This window comes from Acanthaster planci, linkage group LG17 (genome assembly GCF_054643075.1).
Source record: "Acanthaster planci isolate LZ-2023a linkage group LG17, COTS_SCS, whole genome shotgun sequence".
Classification (NCBI taxonomy): Eukaryota; Metazoa; Echinodermata; class Asteroidea; order Valvatida; family Acanthasteridae; genus Acanthaster; species Acanthaster planci.
The window spans coordinates 5,941,852-5,961,470 of record NC_141793.1 but is presented as its reverse complement, the minus strand read 5'-3'; the positions used below and the strand labels follow the sequence as shown (position 1 = coordinate 5,961,470).

At 42.5% G+C, this 19,619-nt stretch overlaps 3 protein-coding genes across 3 annotated transcripts; all 3 read right to left on the bottom strand.

Moving 5' to 3' along the window:
* Positions 1-3,784: 3,784 nt before the first annotated feature.
* LOC110989268 (melatonin receptor type 1B-A-like) lies at positions 3,785-7,090 on the bottom strand. The gene has a single exon (XM_022253537.2). The coding sequence runs from the start codon at positions 6,810-6,812 to the stop codon at positions 5,691-5,693; it is 1,122 nt and encodes a 373-aa protein (XP_022109229.1). The 5' UTR covers positions 6,813-7,090; the 3' UTR covers positions 3,785-5,690.
* A 1,230-nt stretch (positions 7,091-8,320) lies between these two features.
* On the bottom strand, positions 8,321-10,762 carry LOC110989267 (alpha-1D adrenergic receptor-like). Its single transcript, XM_022253536.2, has one exon. It carries the CDS (start codon positions 10,366-10,368, stop codon positions 9,193-9,195), a length of 1,176 nt encoding a protein of 391 aa, XP_022109228.2. The 5' UTR covers positions 10,369-10,762; the 3' UTR covers positions 8,321-9,192.
* Positions 10,763-16,353: 5,591 nt separating this feature from the next.
* LOC110989274 (G protein-coupled receptor moody-like) lies at positions 16,354-18,648 on the bottom strand. Its single transcript, XM_022253542.2, has one exon. The coding sequence runs from the start codon at positions 18,076-18,078 to the stop codon at positions 16,942-16,944; it is 1,137 nt and encodes a 378-aa protein (XP_022109234.1). The 5' UTR covers positions 18,079-18,648; the 3' UTR covers positions 16,354-16,941.
* Between the last annotated feature and the right edge of the window lie 971 nt (positions 18,649-19,619).

Here is a 19,619-nt window from a genome sequence, read left to right as displayed (position 1 = left end):
CCCCGTGACCCGGAAAATTTGTACGGAATTATGGTTTCAATGTGTAGAGATCTCAGAACAGACTGCTGAAGGGGTATGGTGTGCCGAGACAGCAATTGTTGATTTAATATCGCTAAGCGTGGAGAAGAAAGAAAGGAAATTTCCGCGCGTATATGTTTTTCTAAAGTAGCGTGCGGGAAGTTGGCTCTGGACCAGGACTTGAAGGTAGTCATTGTGCGTGGTCGATTAATTTGTTATTGTCTGGGGGAGAACAGGTGTCACTTCATTCACGTTACGAGTTTTTGGATAGGGCTACATAATGGAGGACGAAAAGTGGCCATCTGCTTTCCTGCTATCAGAATAGTTGAAGAGCAGATTTAATGTTTTTGTAACATGCAATTTTCGACTTTTCTACTTCTCTGCCACCTCAAAAGCAGAACGAACATTGTTTGGTAATGCATTTTTCTATTTTCTGCTTTTCTGCTTCACGAAAAGCAGGTGTTACTTTTTCTTCGTTCGCTGGCGACCGAAAAGTGGCCATCTGCTTTTCTCCTTTCGAACATGAAGAAAGGAGGATTGGGCATTTTGGCAACAACCTTGAATTCTACTTTCCCATTTATTAATACTGGAGAAGCAAATTTTACATAGGTGGCCGAAAAATTGCCATTTACTTTTCTGCCTTCCAAGGGCCGTGAACGGGGTCGTGAACCTTAGGTTACGACCATTTCCTTTCTAGGGGATTGAAGACGTAAAAAGCAATAATTAGAGTCCGCCCTATCTATTGTATCTATTGTCCGAGCAAGCTTGTGTGTCTGTTGGAGCTGTAAAGCTATATTTCCTTTGAGATGCTGTTTTCTTGGCCTCGCAGGGACACTAATACTACCGTATGGGATTGGTCCGCAGAAAACATTGTTAAGTATTGGTTTCTATACGTCTTCACTCCCCCAGAACGGAAATGGTGGTAACCTACAGGTTCATGACCCCATTCACTGCCCATTGAGGACGGAAAAGCAGATGACCACTTTTCGGCCATCTGTGTAAAATCTGCTTCTCCGGTATCACAAAAGCAGAAAAGTTGAATTCACGGTTGTTGTCAAAACGTTCAATTCACTTTGAATTCCTGCTTTTTGACAGGTAAAAAGCAGATGGCCAATTTTTGGCCGCCAGCAAAACGAGGACACATGAAGCTGCTTTTGTAATAGCAGGAAAGTGGAAAATACGTTACAATAAAATGTTCATTCTGCTTTTGAGGTAGCAGAAAGTAGACAAGTCAAATATCGCATGTTACAAAACATAAAATCAGCTTTTCTTATATTCTGATAGCAGAAAAGCAGATGGCCACTTTTGGTCCTCCATATTACATGTACGTACTTGTCTGAGGAGGGCACTTGCAATGAACACGTACTATGTGTTACTTCTCGAAACAAAATCACGTGAGAATAATGGAAAGCGAAGGGAGGGTCGAGGGAACTTCAATGTAAATGAACTTGTTTGTACTGTATTGGGGGGAAAGAACTACAACTAAGACCTATATGCAACTCTTCTATAGTTATACGTGCGTATATGGCCCGGCCCTCCCGGCCTCCAGTCTTAAGCTCAAATCGCGGTCCTCTATTACTGAAGAGCCTTTACAATGCAGTTCTTTTAATACAGCTGACGAAAGTACAACTTTGTTTCTCAAACTAGTTTCAATTTCAATTTGCTATTTCAAAGGGCATTTGGGTGCCTTTTGAGCTTTTATGCTGATCAAATTTCCATCGTCATGGCAAAGATGTGATGTCATTCCAGAGGAAAAACCTTAATGCTACCTTGGTTTGTGCACCAAAAATAAATCTGGATTTTTTTAAATATAGTTTTGCTGTCATTAATTCTCTTTTCTTTGACGATTAATTGTATAAGTAAATGGTAATACGCCAACGAGAAACGCTTTCTAGGAAATGTTCTCTTTAAATTAATCAGATTGGCTTCATAATTTGAACGGACAAACCAATACATTTTTGCATTGTTTACTGCCTTACGTCACATCAACAGTGCCCTCAGTTGTCTGGAAAGCATGGAAAAATTTGAACGTGTAAACAGTTTTTGCCTTAATATATTTAACCCAAATGGAATTTCAAATAGTTTCCATGCATTGAAGAGAAGCTTACAGTTGTACAGAAAAACTCCTCTTCAGTGCAAAGAAACTATTTGAAATCCATTTAGGGTTAAATAGAAACAGTTAAAATTTTAAACATTCAAAAGAAACCATGTGATAAAATAATTATTCTGAGACAACAGTTGTGTAGAAAGTGTCTTTGAATAATTATTTTATCACATGAACCCTTTAGTCCTTGTTTCAGCAGATAAATTACCCAGCGTCCTAATCTGCCACTCTCAGCTCGTAGGGCACTGTGTGAATTTAATTTAATCAATTTACCGCATTTTAGCGTCGAAACGCGATCAACGTCGATCAAGGAACGTCTGTGAAGTTGGATCGCGTCTGCCAAACTGGGGTGAAACTTCAAGGGAGAGCGGGACACCGGGTCTGCACCTTTTTCCCACGGACGTATATAAAAAAAACCTGGACTTGCAACGGCTTTGTATGAAAAAGAAGCCAACCAGCGGCCATTTTACCGAGCCGAATACAAAGGCGTGGGTTGGCTCCCTACTATTGACGTCAGGAAGAACAAAGGCGGGCATTACCAGGAAAGCTTTGTATTCGGCTCGGTAAAATGGCTGCGAGTGGATTCAATGACTCTATAAGCTGATTAAGGGCATTGCGAGTCCAGATTTTATTATACACGTCCGTGCTTTTTCCCCCAAGGCAGCATCTCAATTTTCTTACAGGACACGGTCATCCGCTTGAGGCCGAGGCGCATTATTGCACCTACTTGCACCTATTCAGAAGGTTGATTACAGACCAATTCTGTGGCCCCATGCACAAACCTGATATGCCACATTTTCAAACTTTTTGAATTAGATGCATGAATGTGTAGAGTAATATCATATCTTTTTTTCCTAAAAATCTCAACAGCTAGGGTGGCCTTTTTTTTAAATATAGAGGGCGGTATTATTCTGACCAAACAGAAAATTCCAAGAAGTGAAAACTAACTAGATTTTTCTCAGTTTCATGTCTGTGTTGCATATCAGGTTCACGCATGGGGCCACAGAATTCAAAACACGCTGCTTCTTCTGAAAGACCCATACCAACTATACTAGCAACCGGCCTGGCCTTGACAAGGTGGAAATTATTATCAAGTGATGTCAGTAATTGCAGACATAAAAATGCCACGGTTCCAACTTGTATTCACTGAGAGACATTAGAGTTGCACGAAATGGTGCCTGGACACCAGCTGGTAGCCAGTGTGAGAACCCGCGTCCCGTAAATTGTTACCCTCAGTCGCCTACGAAGATGGGAGAAAAAGACATGAAGATAGTTTAGAAATAAATATATGTATATATAAAGAAAAACCTCCCTACTTGCCCCTTTAGGTTTGGCCCATTTTACGTTTGATAATCAATTGTCGTGCCGAATCTTTCATGAGACTTTGTGATGAATTTCATCGTAAAAAACTCCAGTTCAGTGAAAAGCGTTGATTGAAAGGCCTCTTCAGTTTTGACTGCGACTTCGTCATTACCCAATATCACCAGATCGACTAATACTGGATACTAGTACCATGTCATCTTCTTGACGCTCCCGGTCACCATAATGCTGATGATGAATTCCCTTGAAGAAAGCATTGATTAAATTCGTGTGATTTATTTCTAATAGTAGTTATTCACACACGGCCATGGATGGCTGAACATACATTCTTTTAGGACAATGAGACAAAGTGGGCTTTAGACCAAGGTTCAGTTAGAAATGCCAGCATGAATTCTATCAGTTCTCCCTCTCTCCTGTGAAAATAATATATCCTGGAAAGGAGGGGATCTGTGGCTAGTCATTTTGGTGCAAAACTAATACAGTCTCCACAAATTTCAAAATAAATGTTGTTGCGTTTGTTTGTTGGGGTGTTGGGGTGGTTGTTTGTTTGTTTGTTTTTTTCTTATTCAATCTATTGTAGCTACGTGCCGATTAACCTTGTACAACTACAGGCAGTGCAACTCTTCATCCCGTGCATGCCAGTCCATTATGACATTTCATAACTTTATTCAACAGTAACCATGCATTAACACGTTTTTGCAGAAATTCATATTCAGAGAGCAATTATGTGTCTCAATCATTCCACTTTTGCAATAACGCGTTCATTCTATTTGCAATAAAAACTGTCCTCTTGTAAAGAAAACTCATTTAAATATACAGGCTACTTTGGAATGTTTTTGAAAAAAATGCACTTGACTTTTCAGACTGTTTTCTTTGTGAATCTTTTTCCTGGAATTTTTTTTCCTTGTTAATATTTTGTGTTATTCTTGTTCCGTGACTGTTATCACAAAATATTTTCATTCTTTTTAAATCCTGTTTTGTTCCCGTAACGTGTGATTGATTTTTGTGTACTATTCTAATCCAGCTTCAAACCTAAATGAGCGTTTTGTCATGAGCTGGCTCAGTATTTTAAAAGGCCAAGGTCAGTCGAAAATAGAGCAAGGGAGCTCAAACATGTTCGGCGAGTGAGTCGGCATAAGGCGGCCGCGCCGTCCTGACTGGGCTGACGTGTTGCTATGCTGTACTCGATTCACTTACCACGCGCTTTGAATTGGGCCTGTGCTGTTGGAATGCCGGAGTGGCTCACTGCTCAGACATTTTAACAGCACAGTCCATTGTACGACCCATAGAGTTTGGCTGACGCTATTGAAAAGAAGACTAAAATAGGCCATGAAGTTGCCAAAATTTTGAGCTCCAACAATAGTAACTGAGGCAGCAATAACCTTGGTATAGGCGTCTCTAACTCACACTCGGTGCACAAACTCGGGAACGGACGTCATTTCATTGATTTTTGCTTGGCAAAGAAAATGTTTGCTTAACAAAATCTCATGCATTATTTTGCTCGCGTAACAGGTTCCAAGCTGGTTTTGGGTCAGCATGTAAAGATAAGTTCTTTCTGCTGAACAGGCCTGTGAAAATCATGCTCAGGTCTGAGTCGTGACTATCATTGGACGCATGCGCGCGCAATGAGGTGAGAAAATGGCAGCAAATGACAGGAACCTGAATGTGAGAGCAACTTCAAAAGTACATTGTACTGTTAATATGATATGAACTTATTGCAGCAATGCATTAACTTGATAGTGAGCTGCTCACTGGTGGGCCACTCAACGGATCCCACCCAGAAGAAAGGGTACCCGTGTGTTCATATTTTATCACTTTAAAAAGCGTTTTGCTCACATAATCTTTGACCTTCTTCTGGCAATACCAGCCGAAAACAAAAGAAATTGTTCAATTCGGCTCATGCGGGCTAATCCCATGTGTACACTGTGACGCTACTATGATGTGGACTGTGCCCTGTGTAGGTCGTGTGTGTGTGTGTATGAGACAACAAACACCCCCCCCCCGGCCAATTAGGAAACGGCAACCATTTTGGTTTTGTTTTTTTTTGGTGTTTTTGTTTGTTTGTTTGTTTTTTCATTTTCAAACCATTTCCACTGTTCAGGGGCACAGGCATTAGCCTCCTTACTGCAATACATGGAATATTTTTATCTAGTGGTTTCTCAAGTGTCTGTCCTTGTACTTGACCTCTCTTTTTTCGACGCAATTAAGGATGCTACAATGTCATTAATGTTACCCTCATGCGTTGGGATCAATGTCTGCAACATCTACTCCGTCTCGTGGCCTTCAGGAAATCTGACGGTTCCGGGATGCTGCTCCACCGACGACGCAAGATGCAGGCAAAGACTGCCTTGAAGTCACGGTGCTTGGTCGCGTATATGAGAGGGTTTACACAGGCGTTGAAGACCAACGTGACCGAAGCGTATGGCAGAGCTGGGTCACTGTACTCGTAGAAGAGGCATATGGCAAAGGGCGTGAGGCAGAGAACGAAGGCACATACCACATAGAACATGTTCTTGGTGATCTCATTCTGGCGTCGGTTCATCTGAGGGTGGCTGACGGTGCCGGCGCGACGCAAATCGCTTTGGCTCTTCGTCTTAGATGTCACCGATTTGAGCTCCAGGGAGACGGCGGACGACGTTATCGAAGAATCGCCGGATTTTTCCGGAGGATTTACCATCCTCTTTGTGTGGCGGTTAAGGTAACACCAGATGAGCGTATAGCAGAGAATGATGATGGCAAGCGGCACAGGGTACAGGGCCCCGGCTATGATGCTGTTGTAGTAGCTAGACAGAGGGTGGGAGGATTTGAACCCACAGTGGTGATATTTAGGGTTATAGCCTAAACCACCCACTCCTAGGAGTGGCGGGATTAAGGTTACAAGCACCGGAATGGACCAAGCAACTACTAACCAGACAACGAACTTGTAACGCGGCGTATAGATGGCCTGGTAGTTGGTGGCAGGTCGAGTGATCAATAACAGGCGTTGTACACCAATGAAGGCCAGAGTGTAGATGCTGCAGCCTGTTGTGATGGTCTGAATGGCAGACACCACGCTGCACAACCACTCGCTGACCGGGGGGCCGTTCTTTCCTAACAACGCCACCGCATCCCAGGGGATCACCAGCGACGTCAGCAGGTCCGCTACGCTCAGGTTCACCACGAAGGCGTTGGTGGTTGTTCGGAGCTTCCTGGACAAAATCACGGCCCAGATCACCAGTGAGTTGCCGATGATACCGAGGACAGCCGCAATCAGGTAGAGTGTGGCGACCACAACCCTCTGTCCGTAGTCGCTGAATTCGAACTCAGTGGAATTTCCCCCTTTCAGAGCGTCGTCACTGATTCCATCATACAACAGGAATTCATGTTCCATGTTTCCATTTACGGTTGGAATACTTCCCCAGGTGATAGATTTTTGGGGGGTTGGGGGTAGAAAGACGTTCGAAACAGCAAAACGGCACAAGAATCAGGTCTGGTCGCTAACAGCAAACATCAGTTGCGTTACGACAGCCCTTTAGTGCCACAAGGTTTAATGGAGTAAGGTACGTTGAACTACGGAGGTACAAAGACCTGGTAGCCTATGCTTCAAAGACCAGCTTACAAGTTAAGTTAATCATGGCGCAGTACACAAAAACTTTTCTCTACGCCCAACGCCCCCTTTGTTACACACAGCGCATTGGATCTAATGCACTGGTGTGCGAGAGAGCAACACTGACCTTTTTAGTATAACCATATCTGCCTTGCACTTATAACCCAAAAATGTAAATATGATAAGTTGATTGACTGGTGTCTGTGGCTGAATTTGGAACCAAGTCCATTATTGTTAAGAAGTATTCGTTCGACCATCCAACTGTGATACACACTTAGTATTTGACAGTCATAATCACACGCGGTGCAGTGAGCTGACAAGCTTACTGGGTTGCCTATTGTTGTTAAAATCGACTTATTGTTATGCCAATTTTACGGTTTTTGTTGACATGAGGCAATGAGAAGTGTTCCATGGACGACCAGGAGAGTAGACCCGTTTTCAAATCTGGCATCCTTATTATGTAGTTTTTTAGGGCCGAGAAAGACTGAGTGAAAGTGCAAGCGAACCGTATAGGGAAACTACTATGAATCATGTTTGCAACGTATACCAGTACAACAGTTTTCATGTAGGAGTGAACGGATCCTTGGTTAAAACTGTACCCCTGTGATTTCCCGAAAACGGCACAGTACATACAAGGTGATGTTGACATTGCAGTGTTAATTACATTGAATAGACTGGTGTCGTTGCTGCCCTGCTGGAGTCTTACCTCCTGAGAGCTTCAATAAAATATTGGCCTAAGATTTTTTTTTACCGCCGTCATGTTATATGAGCTAACTCGTAGAGATAGGGATCTTTGGTAAACGTGGGGAAAGTCCATGGGTTAGTTTTATTGTTATCTAGGTGTTTTTATAATAGAGGGTAAGCTAGTTTTTTCCTGTAGCCTAGACAGTAACAGAACACATCATGGTGGAGAAAAAGCTGACCGTCTCGTTTCTTTTTAGCCCTTTGGGCTGATGTAGTGTGTCAAAGAAATTATAATCTGATTAAGGTTTTTATTTCATCATCTTGAAAATGTTGAGAGCTTGTGTCCCAACATTGATCGACCTCTGTCATGAAACCAATAGAAGCTTCCAACTATTTAACCAGCAAAATAAAGTCTTAATTAAGAGAGGGGCGTTTGAGATTTTGTAAGAATTTAAAATAAAAACTATTTGGGGAATGTTTGGTTATAGTACCACTGATCATTATGTCAGGGTTCATTTAACTCTAGTAATCATTTTATTAAAGTGTTTGGGTAAAAAAAGTATATGTGACATGCCAACTGCTTACAAATTTTTATTTTTTGGGGGGGAGGGGGATAAAGTACACATATGGAGGCCTCACACAGACAGTCCTTCCTACGCCACACTTGGAATAAAACGGATCATAGAGAGGTATAACATTTTACAGGTATTTGTTAAAATTATAGTGTTCCTGAACATTTGTTGTATACCGGTACTAAAACACAATACAGCAAATATTGTTATGGCCCCACATCCCTTATTTTGAGTCCCTGTGATCTTTGCTAATTATTGGCTTTTTAAAATTTAGGGTACCGTAGGTATTGAAGCGACTGGGGATGGACGATGACAACAAACGCGTTTCTCAGGGTTCACTGCCTTGGAGATTGATGTGCTTATGACTGGCACGTTATTACCTCGTTTAGCGAATAGCTGGCACATAGGCAAATTAAACTGTCAAAAGTTATGAAGCATGCACTTTCATGTAGGCTATGGTTTACCCCATTTTTATCAGCGGAGAGAACAAGAGAGATGTTTTTGAGCCATTAGATACCTAGAATCTGAAAGCAGTGTTGAAACAATCACATTGTATGAAACAAAAGTACTATAAGTTAAATGTAATCAGTCACAATTTTTGTCATGCAGTGCGTTCTTCTTAACAGTCGACAAAGACTGTGTAATTGTGGAGAGTTAAGGAACGTAACATTAGTTCAATATGTACACAAAACTTGTGAGACTGAAGAAAAGTATCTCTTTCAAGGCCGTTATAATCATCAGTGCTTTGACACAACGATAAAGGTATATACATGTACATTTTTGTACATGTAGTTGTGATGTATTCGAGTACCAATGTTGTCGTGTCAGGAAAGTCGCGTTCAAATGTAAAACGTAAATCAAATTTAACTGGATGCCTCAAGTTCGTTTAATAAAGTTAATGGTGGTAGTCATTCTGTCGGCATATTCCGACGACAACATTTTCTTCGTCTCATAGCCTTGAGAAACTCAGAGGGTTCGGGGATGTTATCCCACTTGCGGCGTAAGATGCAACCAAAGACGGTCTTGAAGTCACGGTGCTTGGTGGCGTAGATCAGCGGGTTGATGCAACTGTTGAAGACCAGGATCGCAGAGGCGTAAGGAAGGAACGGGTCGCTGTCGTCGTAGAAGAGGCAAATGGCGAAAGGCGTCAGGCACAGAAAGAAGGCACAGACGACATAAAGCATGTTCTTGGTGATTTCGTACTGACGGTGGCTCATCCTAGATTGGCCGATGGCAGTACACTGTCGGGTCGGCGCTCGGCTGGAAAGATACTTTGGAGTCGACGTTGAGCGAATCACGGAGACTGATGTAGCCGAAGTCACACGGTCTGAGGAAGGATCGTCTAAGGTCACTTGGCAGGGCTCCCCCAGCGCTCTGGTCATATTCCTGGCGTGGCGATTCAAATGCCTCCAGATGAGAGCATAGCAGACGATAATTGCGATGAGTGGGGCGGGATACAAGATTCCTGCTATTATAACATCGTAGGTGTCTGAGCGCGGGTGGGAGGATTTGGACCCGCAGTTGTGGTACTTTTGGTTGTAGCCGATGCCACCAACGTTGAGGAGTGGCGGCAGGAGTACGACTAGGAGCGGTACGAGCCACGTGGCAACCAGCCACACGGCGATCTTTTTGGGTGTATCAATGATCCGGTAGACTGTCGTGGGGCGCGTGATCAGGAGAAGGCGGTTCACGCCCACAGACGCTAGAGTGCACGTGCTGCAGCCCACCGTCGTGTACTGCATGAAAGCGACTGCGCTGCAAATCCACTCGTTTACAGGCAGATAATCACTTCCTAGCAGCTCCACCGCATCCCAGGGGATCACCAGCGACGTCAGCAGGTCCGCCACGCTGAGGTTCACCACGAAGGCGTTAGTGGTCGTCCGGAGCTTCCTAGAAAAAAACACTGCCCATATCACTAGGGAATTGCCGGCGATGCCCAGAACAGAAGCGATCAAGTACAATGTGGCTACAACGGCTCGCTGTGCGTAGTCGCTGAATTCGTACGACGGGCTTTCCGTGGAGTTGTATATGAACACACTGTCCCTGACGTGAAGTTCAGAAGAGTACAAGGAATCGTCCTCCATGGCTTAAAACTCGTTGAATGGGTGTAAAAGCGAATTTCTCTGGCAGTCGACGAGCGCAGGAAATATTGACAGTCCTGATGCTTGGAAATTTGCACAGATGACTAATACTTAATGTTCCTCTTTGTGGTTTGGCATGTACTGCAGGAACTGCATGGACACCTTGATATACGTTCGCTCGTACCCAATGATCTATCCAACCATGCAAGCTGATGGCCGTTAGTGGTTTCCAATTTCTTCAAACTGCTACAAGATTTTGTTTATACCCGATGACCTGGGATCACACAAAACCACCTCCAATCTTTCGTGACACTTGCCTCCTCACAAAACTGTATGTAGATGTACCTATCGTCATTGCTTGGTTGCTTGATGGAAAGTTGATACGAGTGAAACGAACGTTCTGCTTTGGATCAGTCAATTACGCAGTAATATTCCGGTTCATTTCCGGGTTGTGGTTTAAGTGTGTACCGTCAATCCTGTTTGGAAAAAGGTGTGCCCAGCTAGTTCAAAGACACAAAGGAAAGAAATTTTATACACCAGATATTTATTCACTATGTAAGCATTTACTTGACATTTTAAAGGTTAAGTTGAGACTTCTGAGTACGATCTGAGATTTGGTTCATCAGGCCTGTCGATCTTTTGTTTACAAACATTAATTGACCGCCATTTTGTATGGACGGCCAAAGTTTGCAAAAAACTAAGTCTTGGATGGCAATAATGTCTGCCACAAAATGCACATTTTGCAAAAACAGTATTGAATTTGCATTTCCAATAAGCAGTTTATACAAATATTTAATAATTTTATTATCTCCACAAGATTGTAAAGGCAGTGGCAGCTGGAAGGGAACATTTCATCTGTCACCTTATGAAATTATTCTTAACATTGCACTCATAAACATTCATAATTTGTATCCTATTGGCTTACAAAAACAAACAGAGATATCGTTTAGATAGAAATAGAGATATCTCTGATAACATCAGAGATATCTTTTAGCAATTCCAAGTAATTTTGGGTAGTGTATTTTTTTACTCAAAAAGCACAAACTGCCCAAGGGATACCATGCACCCCCGTTACGAGTGTCTATGCATCTGTTCACTCTGACTGAAGCAAATTTTACCCAGTATTCGTGAACAATTAACGAATCGTCTTCATGGTACATTTTCGGCAATTGTTGTCAATATAGAGCATGAAAGTAAACGGTCACGCAGCAAGTTTCCGAAGCCCTCACACGGTCCGCTTATGGAAATTTACATTATTTACGGAAGTCTGTTCTTTTCAGTGCATTCTACGATTTCTAGGCCACGCGCAATTTCTTGCTATTGCCTGTAATTCCGTTTTATAGTCCGATTATAACAATTGACTTCTGTTTTCAAGACTACATTTGTTATAGACCTCCACTTAACCCCATGAAGTTTCATTCTGTAAGTGATGGCAAATGCCACATTATGGAAAGCTAATACGTTCATCGTGGTTGTTTTTAGACCGTTTGTGCTTTTGTTTGGACTAAGAACTGTTGTGAAGACGAAACCGAGACCAACCTAGAAAGTCACCAGGTAGAATATGTTTCAGTCGACTAAAAATTCTTTCAGATTTGGAAGGGTGTTGTTGTCTTAGTCTGAAAACGCGAGGCAAGGTCCGTTTGTGATTAGACCGAATTATTTGGGGTGTGTGGCAAGTAATGGGGTGCTTAAACGTACAGAGCCCTCTAAATTACCACATACATTTGAACAAGAGACTTAAGGAAGTGTTGTGTATGTCATTAAAAATCTCGCATTTAAGAGAACTCTGTTTACGATTTGTTTCCTTAGATAGCATTCTGTGGCAGTAAGCCACAGAACAGAAGCCGTCGCACAGTCCTCGACTTATTAGTGCATGAGTAGGGACGGCTTTGGTCGTGTCTGATACCGGTAATTGATGTTAGGCTTCGTGTAACTGGAGATCTTTCAAGTTAATTGTACTGCCTGCTAATTCATTATTCGGGTGTAGGCATGCAAGGTAAAAAAAATCCATCTGGAGTTTAGTTTACGGAAAGGTGGTTTGGTAAGTCTGCCATATAACCTTGTCATGGGGATATCCAGGATTGAAGGTTTTGTGAAATGTGATAAGCTAGCCTACTCATCTTCATTGTAAGCGAATTGGCATCTCTTTTCGGTTAAATTGGTTTTAAAAGTACGGCTTTCTAAACCTTTTAAAATGTCCATGCTTTCCCAAACAAGTCAGGGCGTTTTTGCTGTGATGTGATGGAAAGACACGCTAAATTTAAATACATGAATTTGCTCTTCACATTGTTAACTCAATTTATTTTTCAATGGAAACATTTCTCCCAAAAATTGTTCGTTGGCTAATTGCCATATTCTTATTACTATGAAAAATAACAAACCTGATCAATTTGGCATTGAGTTTTTCTGGCCAGAACGCCACTACAATTTGCTGGCGAGTATCATGGAAAGTCGTGTGGTGTGTTGCATGACTCATGTCATTATAGTTAGCCACATTATTTTACTGTGTGAACCCATAAATATGACAGATGGTTTGTACTCGCGCTACGCCTCAGTTGCCTCGTGAAAATGTTACGCACTCGTGAGTCAAGTAGACGGTCGTATACGCATTTTGCGAGTCAAGTAACTCACACATCTGCGCCTGTTGACACGTTAGTGTGACAATTGACTGCATATGCTGTATAATGTAATAAGGAAATGAACATTGCACATATATTTTGTTTGGGAAATCATGAAGCTGAAAACTCTGGTATGCATTTAGTAAGCATACTGAGAAACGAACTTAGAATATCTCCAAAAAAACAAACTTGAAAAATGTATCTCATAGGCCCATATAAAAACGAACATGGGACAAATTCTCGTAAAACAATTTGTTAGAAAACAAAAACAGTGTTTTTTATGTACATGTCAGATCCCATGAGAACAAACGCGGTAATAAATGTCATAAACACGAGCTTCGAAAAAATATACTTCACTTTTAGAAATATGTACTCGATGGCACAACACGGCTTTCGTACTTGGTAATAAACCTCTACACGTACACACGTGCCGTGATATTGTAGGGGTAATTTTGTTTCACATACGCTGTCCAGGTCTATAGTCTCACTACAAATCACTTCACCAATGCAACATTGAACATTTTTGAGCATTTTTTTGGGGGGGGGCTTACATTTTGCCAAATGGTCTGCTTTAGGTTGGTGCTGTGTAATAGCGACTATCATCCTACTGGCCATGCAGTGTCGTCATATTTTGTCTTCAAGTCACTCTATACAGATCGTTCCGGCGGCGTGAATAAGACATGGAGGCAGTCCTACACGGTGCTTGCCAAGGGTTGTTCTTCCAGCTATTGTTGGAGAACGTTTTTTCCTCACTGAATTATTTGTGGAAATATACTTTCCTCCGCATGCAGGGAAACTTGCTTCCTGAACTACAGTTAAGTTATTACAGAGTTGAGTTAATTTGTTACATTTTGGCAACACTGATCAACACGGTGACAAGGATGGCCTTTTCTCTTTCTTTAAAGATTCCGCAGTCGGATGCGTTGTGGAAGTTTGCAGCACGTTTTACACACCAGAGACGACTTATCATGTCGCTTGTCGAGCACTACCGACAACAACTATGCCTGGAATTAATGATGTTTACTTTTCGTATAGATTACGTGATAAATGCATTGTGATGACATCAGGTCATTGTTTGCACGCATCATTTAGTAATACAGTGACACAATATAGCATGCAATTCATTGCAACAAAACTCATTGAGATATAGTTGAATTCAATCAAAAATTAAAGACAGTCACAAACATTACAAAACAACAAATAAATGGAGCAAAAAAAAAACTGAACGTAGAGTGTGTAGGCCTGACAAATTGCCCGCAAGGCGATTCTCACATAGGCCAAGCGTAGTAACAGAAACAGGACTTTTTTTTCATGTACAAGTACCGGTCACTGTAGAGAAAGTTTGTCGACGTGATAAGATTGATTTAAGAATTGATTCTACATGATGTGAAGCTCCATTGAACATTTTACAGCGCAAAAGAGCTATAGGAAATGGAAAGTGAAACTTCTGTTATATGAGTTAAGTGAATAGTACTGGTCTGTTGAAAACAGAACGATGAATAACTTTGTAAAAACTTTGTCGCTTGACCTGACCTTAACCCTAACAGTCCTCAATCCTCCGATGATGAGACGGACAGTTTCCTGCGGGGCCTGACTAACTCGGCTTTGATAATTCAGGGAAAGCGTCACGGTGGTTTGGCGGGAACCAAGAGGGGCAGTTCCATATCAAATACGAGGAAAACACATATGATGGTTGCGCGGCTGTTGTAGGGTATTTTGTCTCATTATGCTGAACTAAAGAGGAATTTCTATAGCTAAAAGTATTGACGAAGTTTCATGACTAATTTGGGCTTCTTCCTTTGACCAGAAAAAATGATTCTTTATAATGTACTAGGTTTGTTTTATACAGAAACTGAAGCAACGTTATGAAACTAGTGTGCTTTAAGAAAGGGCATCGGGCAATAGGTACATTACATAAATACACTTGAAAAAAAAAGGAATTGATCCGATGAAAACGATGGATATCATTAGATCGTTTTAGTGAATAGGTGACATTCTAGTTGCACTTTCAAAACACGTCTTTTATGACGGGTCAAATTCTGTGCATACGGTGAGCAGTCAGTGTTATGTTTTGGAAGTCGCTTAAAAAACGTGACTGGGAGCAGTCATATGGAAGATACATAATGGAATATAATCAAACCATAAACCCGCACTATCCTGAAAAATCATTATGCGATACTCGAGTGATGTGTTTTGAAATACGTGCTGCCTTTTACAGATCATCGAAATTTCTCTCCTGTCTCGTTTTGAGACTGTGATTGTTGATATTGGTCACCGGAAGTCACTCGTCCTTTCTATCACATGCATCAAAAACTTTATGTGCTTGACCTTAGACTGAGTTCACTCTCGACGCGCAATCACAATGCAACGCTTTTCAATTTGATTATACATGTAGCAACTTCTAAGTATAAACGTGCCAGCTTGCTCGTATAAAAAAAGTGTTGAGGAAGCCATGGTGGATCTTGTTCATCGAATCTATTTTTCCCCAAATTTGGCATTTAAAACTAAAGTATGCTTTCTCACAAATGTCTGAGTAGACAAGTACTAATTTAACAGGAAAATGTCATTCTACGAATGATTGATGTTTTCATGTTCCAAAAATGAACAATTAGACGCACTTTCATAGTTTGTGGCCGATTCATAACAAAAATGGTCCATTCAAGATTGGGCAAGGTAGCATGTCTAGCCCAATTGATTTATTTTTCTTGCCCAGGAAAACGAAAGTCTCACGTGTAATGTAAACCTTGTGGATTCAGGCCTGTGTTTATTCCGGAACGAGTAAAAGGAAAACATGGTGTACCGGATTACATGGATTTGTCGAGGAGTTTTGTGATATCAGATCGGAAGCCCAAACCGGCCAGTGTATCCGTATAGGACCCATGATGGGACGTAAGTAATGCGGGGCATGACGCAATCAACTGGTTGAACGAACGTTGTCCCACTGATCACTGTAAGGAATCGTGGTGGCTCCTTTTTCCACTAAGCTTCGGCATAAAGGCATATATCCAGAACCAAGTATTTCGGGGGGGGTTGTGTTGGGGGCCAAAAATTTTGGATGCTAATTTGGGTATTTGAACACGTTTTTAGAAGGAACTGAACGTGTAGTACGTTTTGCCCAGTTTTTTGTTACTTTTCAGAAACAACAAAGGTGCTCTTTAGGGGGAACACTGCTCCCGCTGGCTAGATGGAATTGCAGTTAAGAAGTTGAAGTTCGACTGTTGGGGTCATATTTTTTAAGGAAGGCTCGGATTTCCACCTATAAAAAAGTAGAGAAACGTTGCTGGATCGCTGCAGACCCACTCCGTGAAAATAATTTTTGGAATTATGACCAGAAATTTAGAAGTAAAAAATATAGGGAAATGGTCAGTAAAGCCTTCCAAGCGCGCTCTGTACATTTATTGCAATAAATAAAAGCATTTCTACTACTTAATAACTTTTCTCCATAGTTTTGAGCACACTTTCAAGTGAAGTTTTGAGCACACTTTCAAGTGAAGCCTCCTCGGTCTATGGCCACTTGTCCGGGGCATAACCAGGATGTGCTCACTGTACATACAAACTTTGCGCTATAATAATAAAGTACTGTTAATGTAAAAATGCTGCTGGTAACAAAACACAAATTCTAGGTTCCCAAATCTATGTACATGCATGTATACTTCGTTTTCTAATACTGATGTATACGTAATTTGCAAAGTCTCAACAATGACACTGATAAGGTCCCAGTAAACAAGGTACATGTAGCCTATACGTAATTCGTAAAGTCTTAACGAGCTTGATATAATAAGGGCGTTCGGATGCATGTGTATTTAATTTACAGTAAAAAAAAATAATAACTTCCACTTCAAAGTCCAGTTCACGAAAAGGCCCGTTTTGGCGGTCACTGATACGCGGCCGGAGGAACGACAGATTTAACTAATGGCCAACAAAAACATTTCTAAAACGCTCAAGTCCACATCATCTCTCACGCGTACACACCACTCCGTCCACAGCACGGCATTTTGCCCGATGTCAGCGCCTTGTGACAATTAGAGGGTTCGGGGATGTTATCCCACTTGCGGCGTAAGATGCAACCAAAGACGGTCTTGAAGTCACGATGCTTGGTGGCGTAGATCAGCGGGTTGATGCAACTGTTGAAGACCAGGATCGCCGAGGCGTAGGGAAGGAACGGGTCGCTGTCGTCGTAGAAGAGGCAGATGGCAAAAGGCGTCAGGCAGAGCATGAAGGCACAGACGATGTAGAACATGTTCTTGGTGATCTCGGTCTGGCGACGGCTCACGTGGGATTTACGCAGGGTTCCTTGACGAGACACACCTGGCTTGTTGGCGTTGTGGGTAGGCCTATTCGTGGTAGCCATCGATTCCGACACCATAGACATGCGGGTGGTCTGGGTCATCGAGTCGGTGCTGGCCTCAGGAGCGCTCACCTTCTTGGCGTGGCGACGGAGATGCCACCAGATGAGCACATAACATACGACGATGGTGATGAGAGGGACCGGGTACAGCCCTCCAGCTATGATGAGATCGTAGTCGTTGGAGCGGGGATGGGTGGAGGGGAACCCGCAGTGACGGTACTTCTTGTTGTAGCCGACCGCACCCACGTCCAAGAGAGGTGGGACGAGGGTGACAAGCAACGGAATGGACCAAGCCACTACCAGCCACGCGGCGATCTTCTTAGGCGTGTAGATGACTCGGTAGGTAGTCATGGGCCTCTTGATGAGCAATAGGCGTTGCAATCCTATGGAAGCCAGGGTGTACATACTACAGCCGATGGCCGTGGCCTGCACGACGGCGGCCACGCTGCAAACCCACTCGCCGACAGGTAGGCCATCCTTGCTGAGCGTGGCGACTACTGTCCAGGGGAGCACGAGGCAAGTCAGTAAGTCTGCCACGCTGAGGTTCACCACGAAGGCGTTGGTGGCTGTGCGGAGCTTCTTCGACAGAAGTACAGCCAGAATGACCAGAATGTTCCCCGCGGTTCCTAGCAAGATGACAACCAAATACATGACGGCCACCACGACTCTCTGGGTGTAGTCGTTGAATTCAAACGGTGGGATGTCGGTCGCATTATCTTCGAAAGTCTCCGTCACAAAATCATCCATGCTTTAGCAATACTAGGCACTGAATTGAAAACAAATATTGTAAGTCAATGTATAAAATTCTTGTCTAAACGGGGAGGCCAAAGAGCCGACTGATATTCTTAACTCCTTGGACCCACCACTTGGCTGTGAGAGCCTATAACTCCTTACTAGCGGACTCAGACTTTCGTGACTCTGACACGAAACAAAACTCTGTAATCTAGACAGTTTCCCACTCCAGCTAGTCAAAACCTTGACACACAAAGTCTGGCTGAGTTTCAGTATCATACGGCGCTTAAATAGCATCACGCTGGAGCGCCGCGGCGACCAACGCTGTATCCGGATGTTTTGTGTACGGGTGTACATGTACAAGCGTTTCGGTTTCTGTCCAATAATCCAACAGGCAGCTAGTCGTCGACAGGTGTATTCCCTGATGTGCCTGGTTGTTTCCGTGGAATGTTATACAGTAGAAAATTGTGTTGACGTCCCTGGAAATATGTGTAAATGCAAAGATGTAGATGATGTTGATGTAAAAGAACAAAGGGGGAGTGTCCTGGCCCTCTAGAAAATACCATAGCAACGTCCATGAACATACAATTACAATATAATATAGGCCTACGTGTAGCGTACAATGTACATGTATTATGTTTGAATGAGTTGCATCTTATTTTGTTTAGATACTCGACAGCATTCATTATAACGGATTATTACGAACGCAAGGGTCCTGGCAGGTGGGTGCACTCCCACGTTTTGGAGTTTCCTATAAACCCCAGCAACGTATTTCCCTCCATTCAGATGCTCCTTTGCCTTTTTGAACAGCGTGTTTTTTTACTTGCTTGGTGAAAGGGAGTCATTGATTGTCCATGTAAGGAAGAACTGAAATGTGTAGGAACTGACAGCGAAAAAGCAAGTTCAGTAACAACATATGCATTAAAGGAGTCACTTGTTTAGATGTGGTTTTCATAATGAGTATCTCTTTTCCCTGCTTAATTCTGGTATCATAGAAACACAAATGCTGGATCAACGTACGGAATGCTGCGCTTTTAAATTTCAATTTTTCCCGACCCAACCAGTCACCGACACTTCTTCCCTTAATCTTTCACAGTCATGTACATGTATACTTTTGCGGAGATAATTTCAATAGGAAACATTCAGGAAAATACGTTTTGATGGAAGATTTAATAAAAAGTCAAATAAAATTCAATTAAAAAGTACAATGGGACACTAGTCTGGCTTCCTGCCAAGAGATATAAATAGATATGACGCACGGGTCAGGGGTCACAAGTTGAGAGCCCGGGTGTTTTCGAATTCATTACAGTGGTGGTGCACCCTGTACGTACATTTGCCAGATTCTTTTCTATGGAGACTACCGAGGAGACGTTCAATTTCCGTGTAAAGTCAAATACATGTATTGTAGGATCAAAGGCTGCCTTCAGGATACAGGAGCTCACGTTCAACAGCTAGCCCAGGCTCCCGGCTGGGAATTACCGATCATCAACGGTACCATCTGAACATGCCGAATATATACGGGACGACTTGGAGTATTTCAGCTATTTCCGGAAAAC

Excerpts from the sequence above, each read along its gene's own strand:
- LOC110989268 (XM_022253537.2), bottom strand. The coding sequence starts at position 6,812 with ATGGAACATGAATTCCTGTTGTATGATGGAATCAGTGACGACGCTCTG.
- LOC110989267 (XM_022253536.2), bottom strand. The coding sequence starts at position 10,368 with ATGGAGGACGATTCCTTGTACTCTTCTGAACTTCACGTCAGGGACAGT.
- LOC110989274 (XM_022253542.2), bottom strand. The coding sequence starts at position 18,078 with ATGGATGATTTTGTGACGGAGACTTTCGAAGATAATGCGACCGACATC.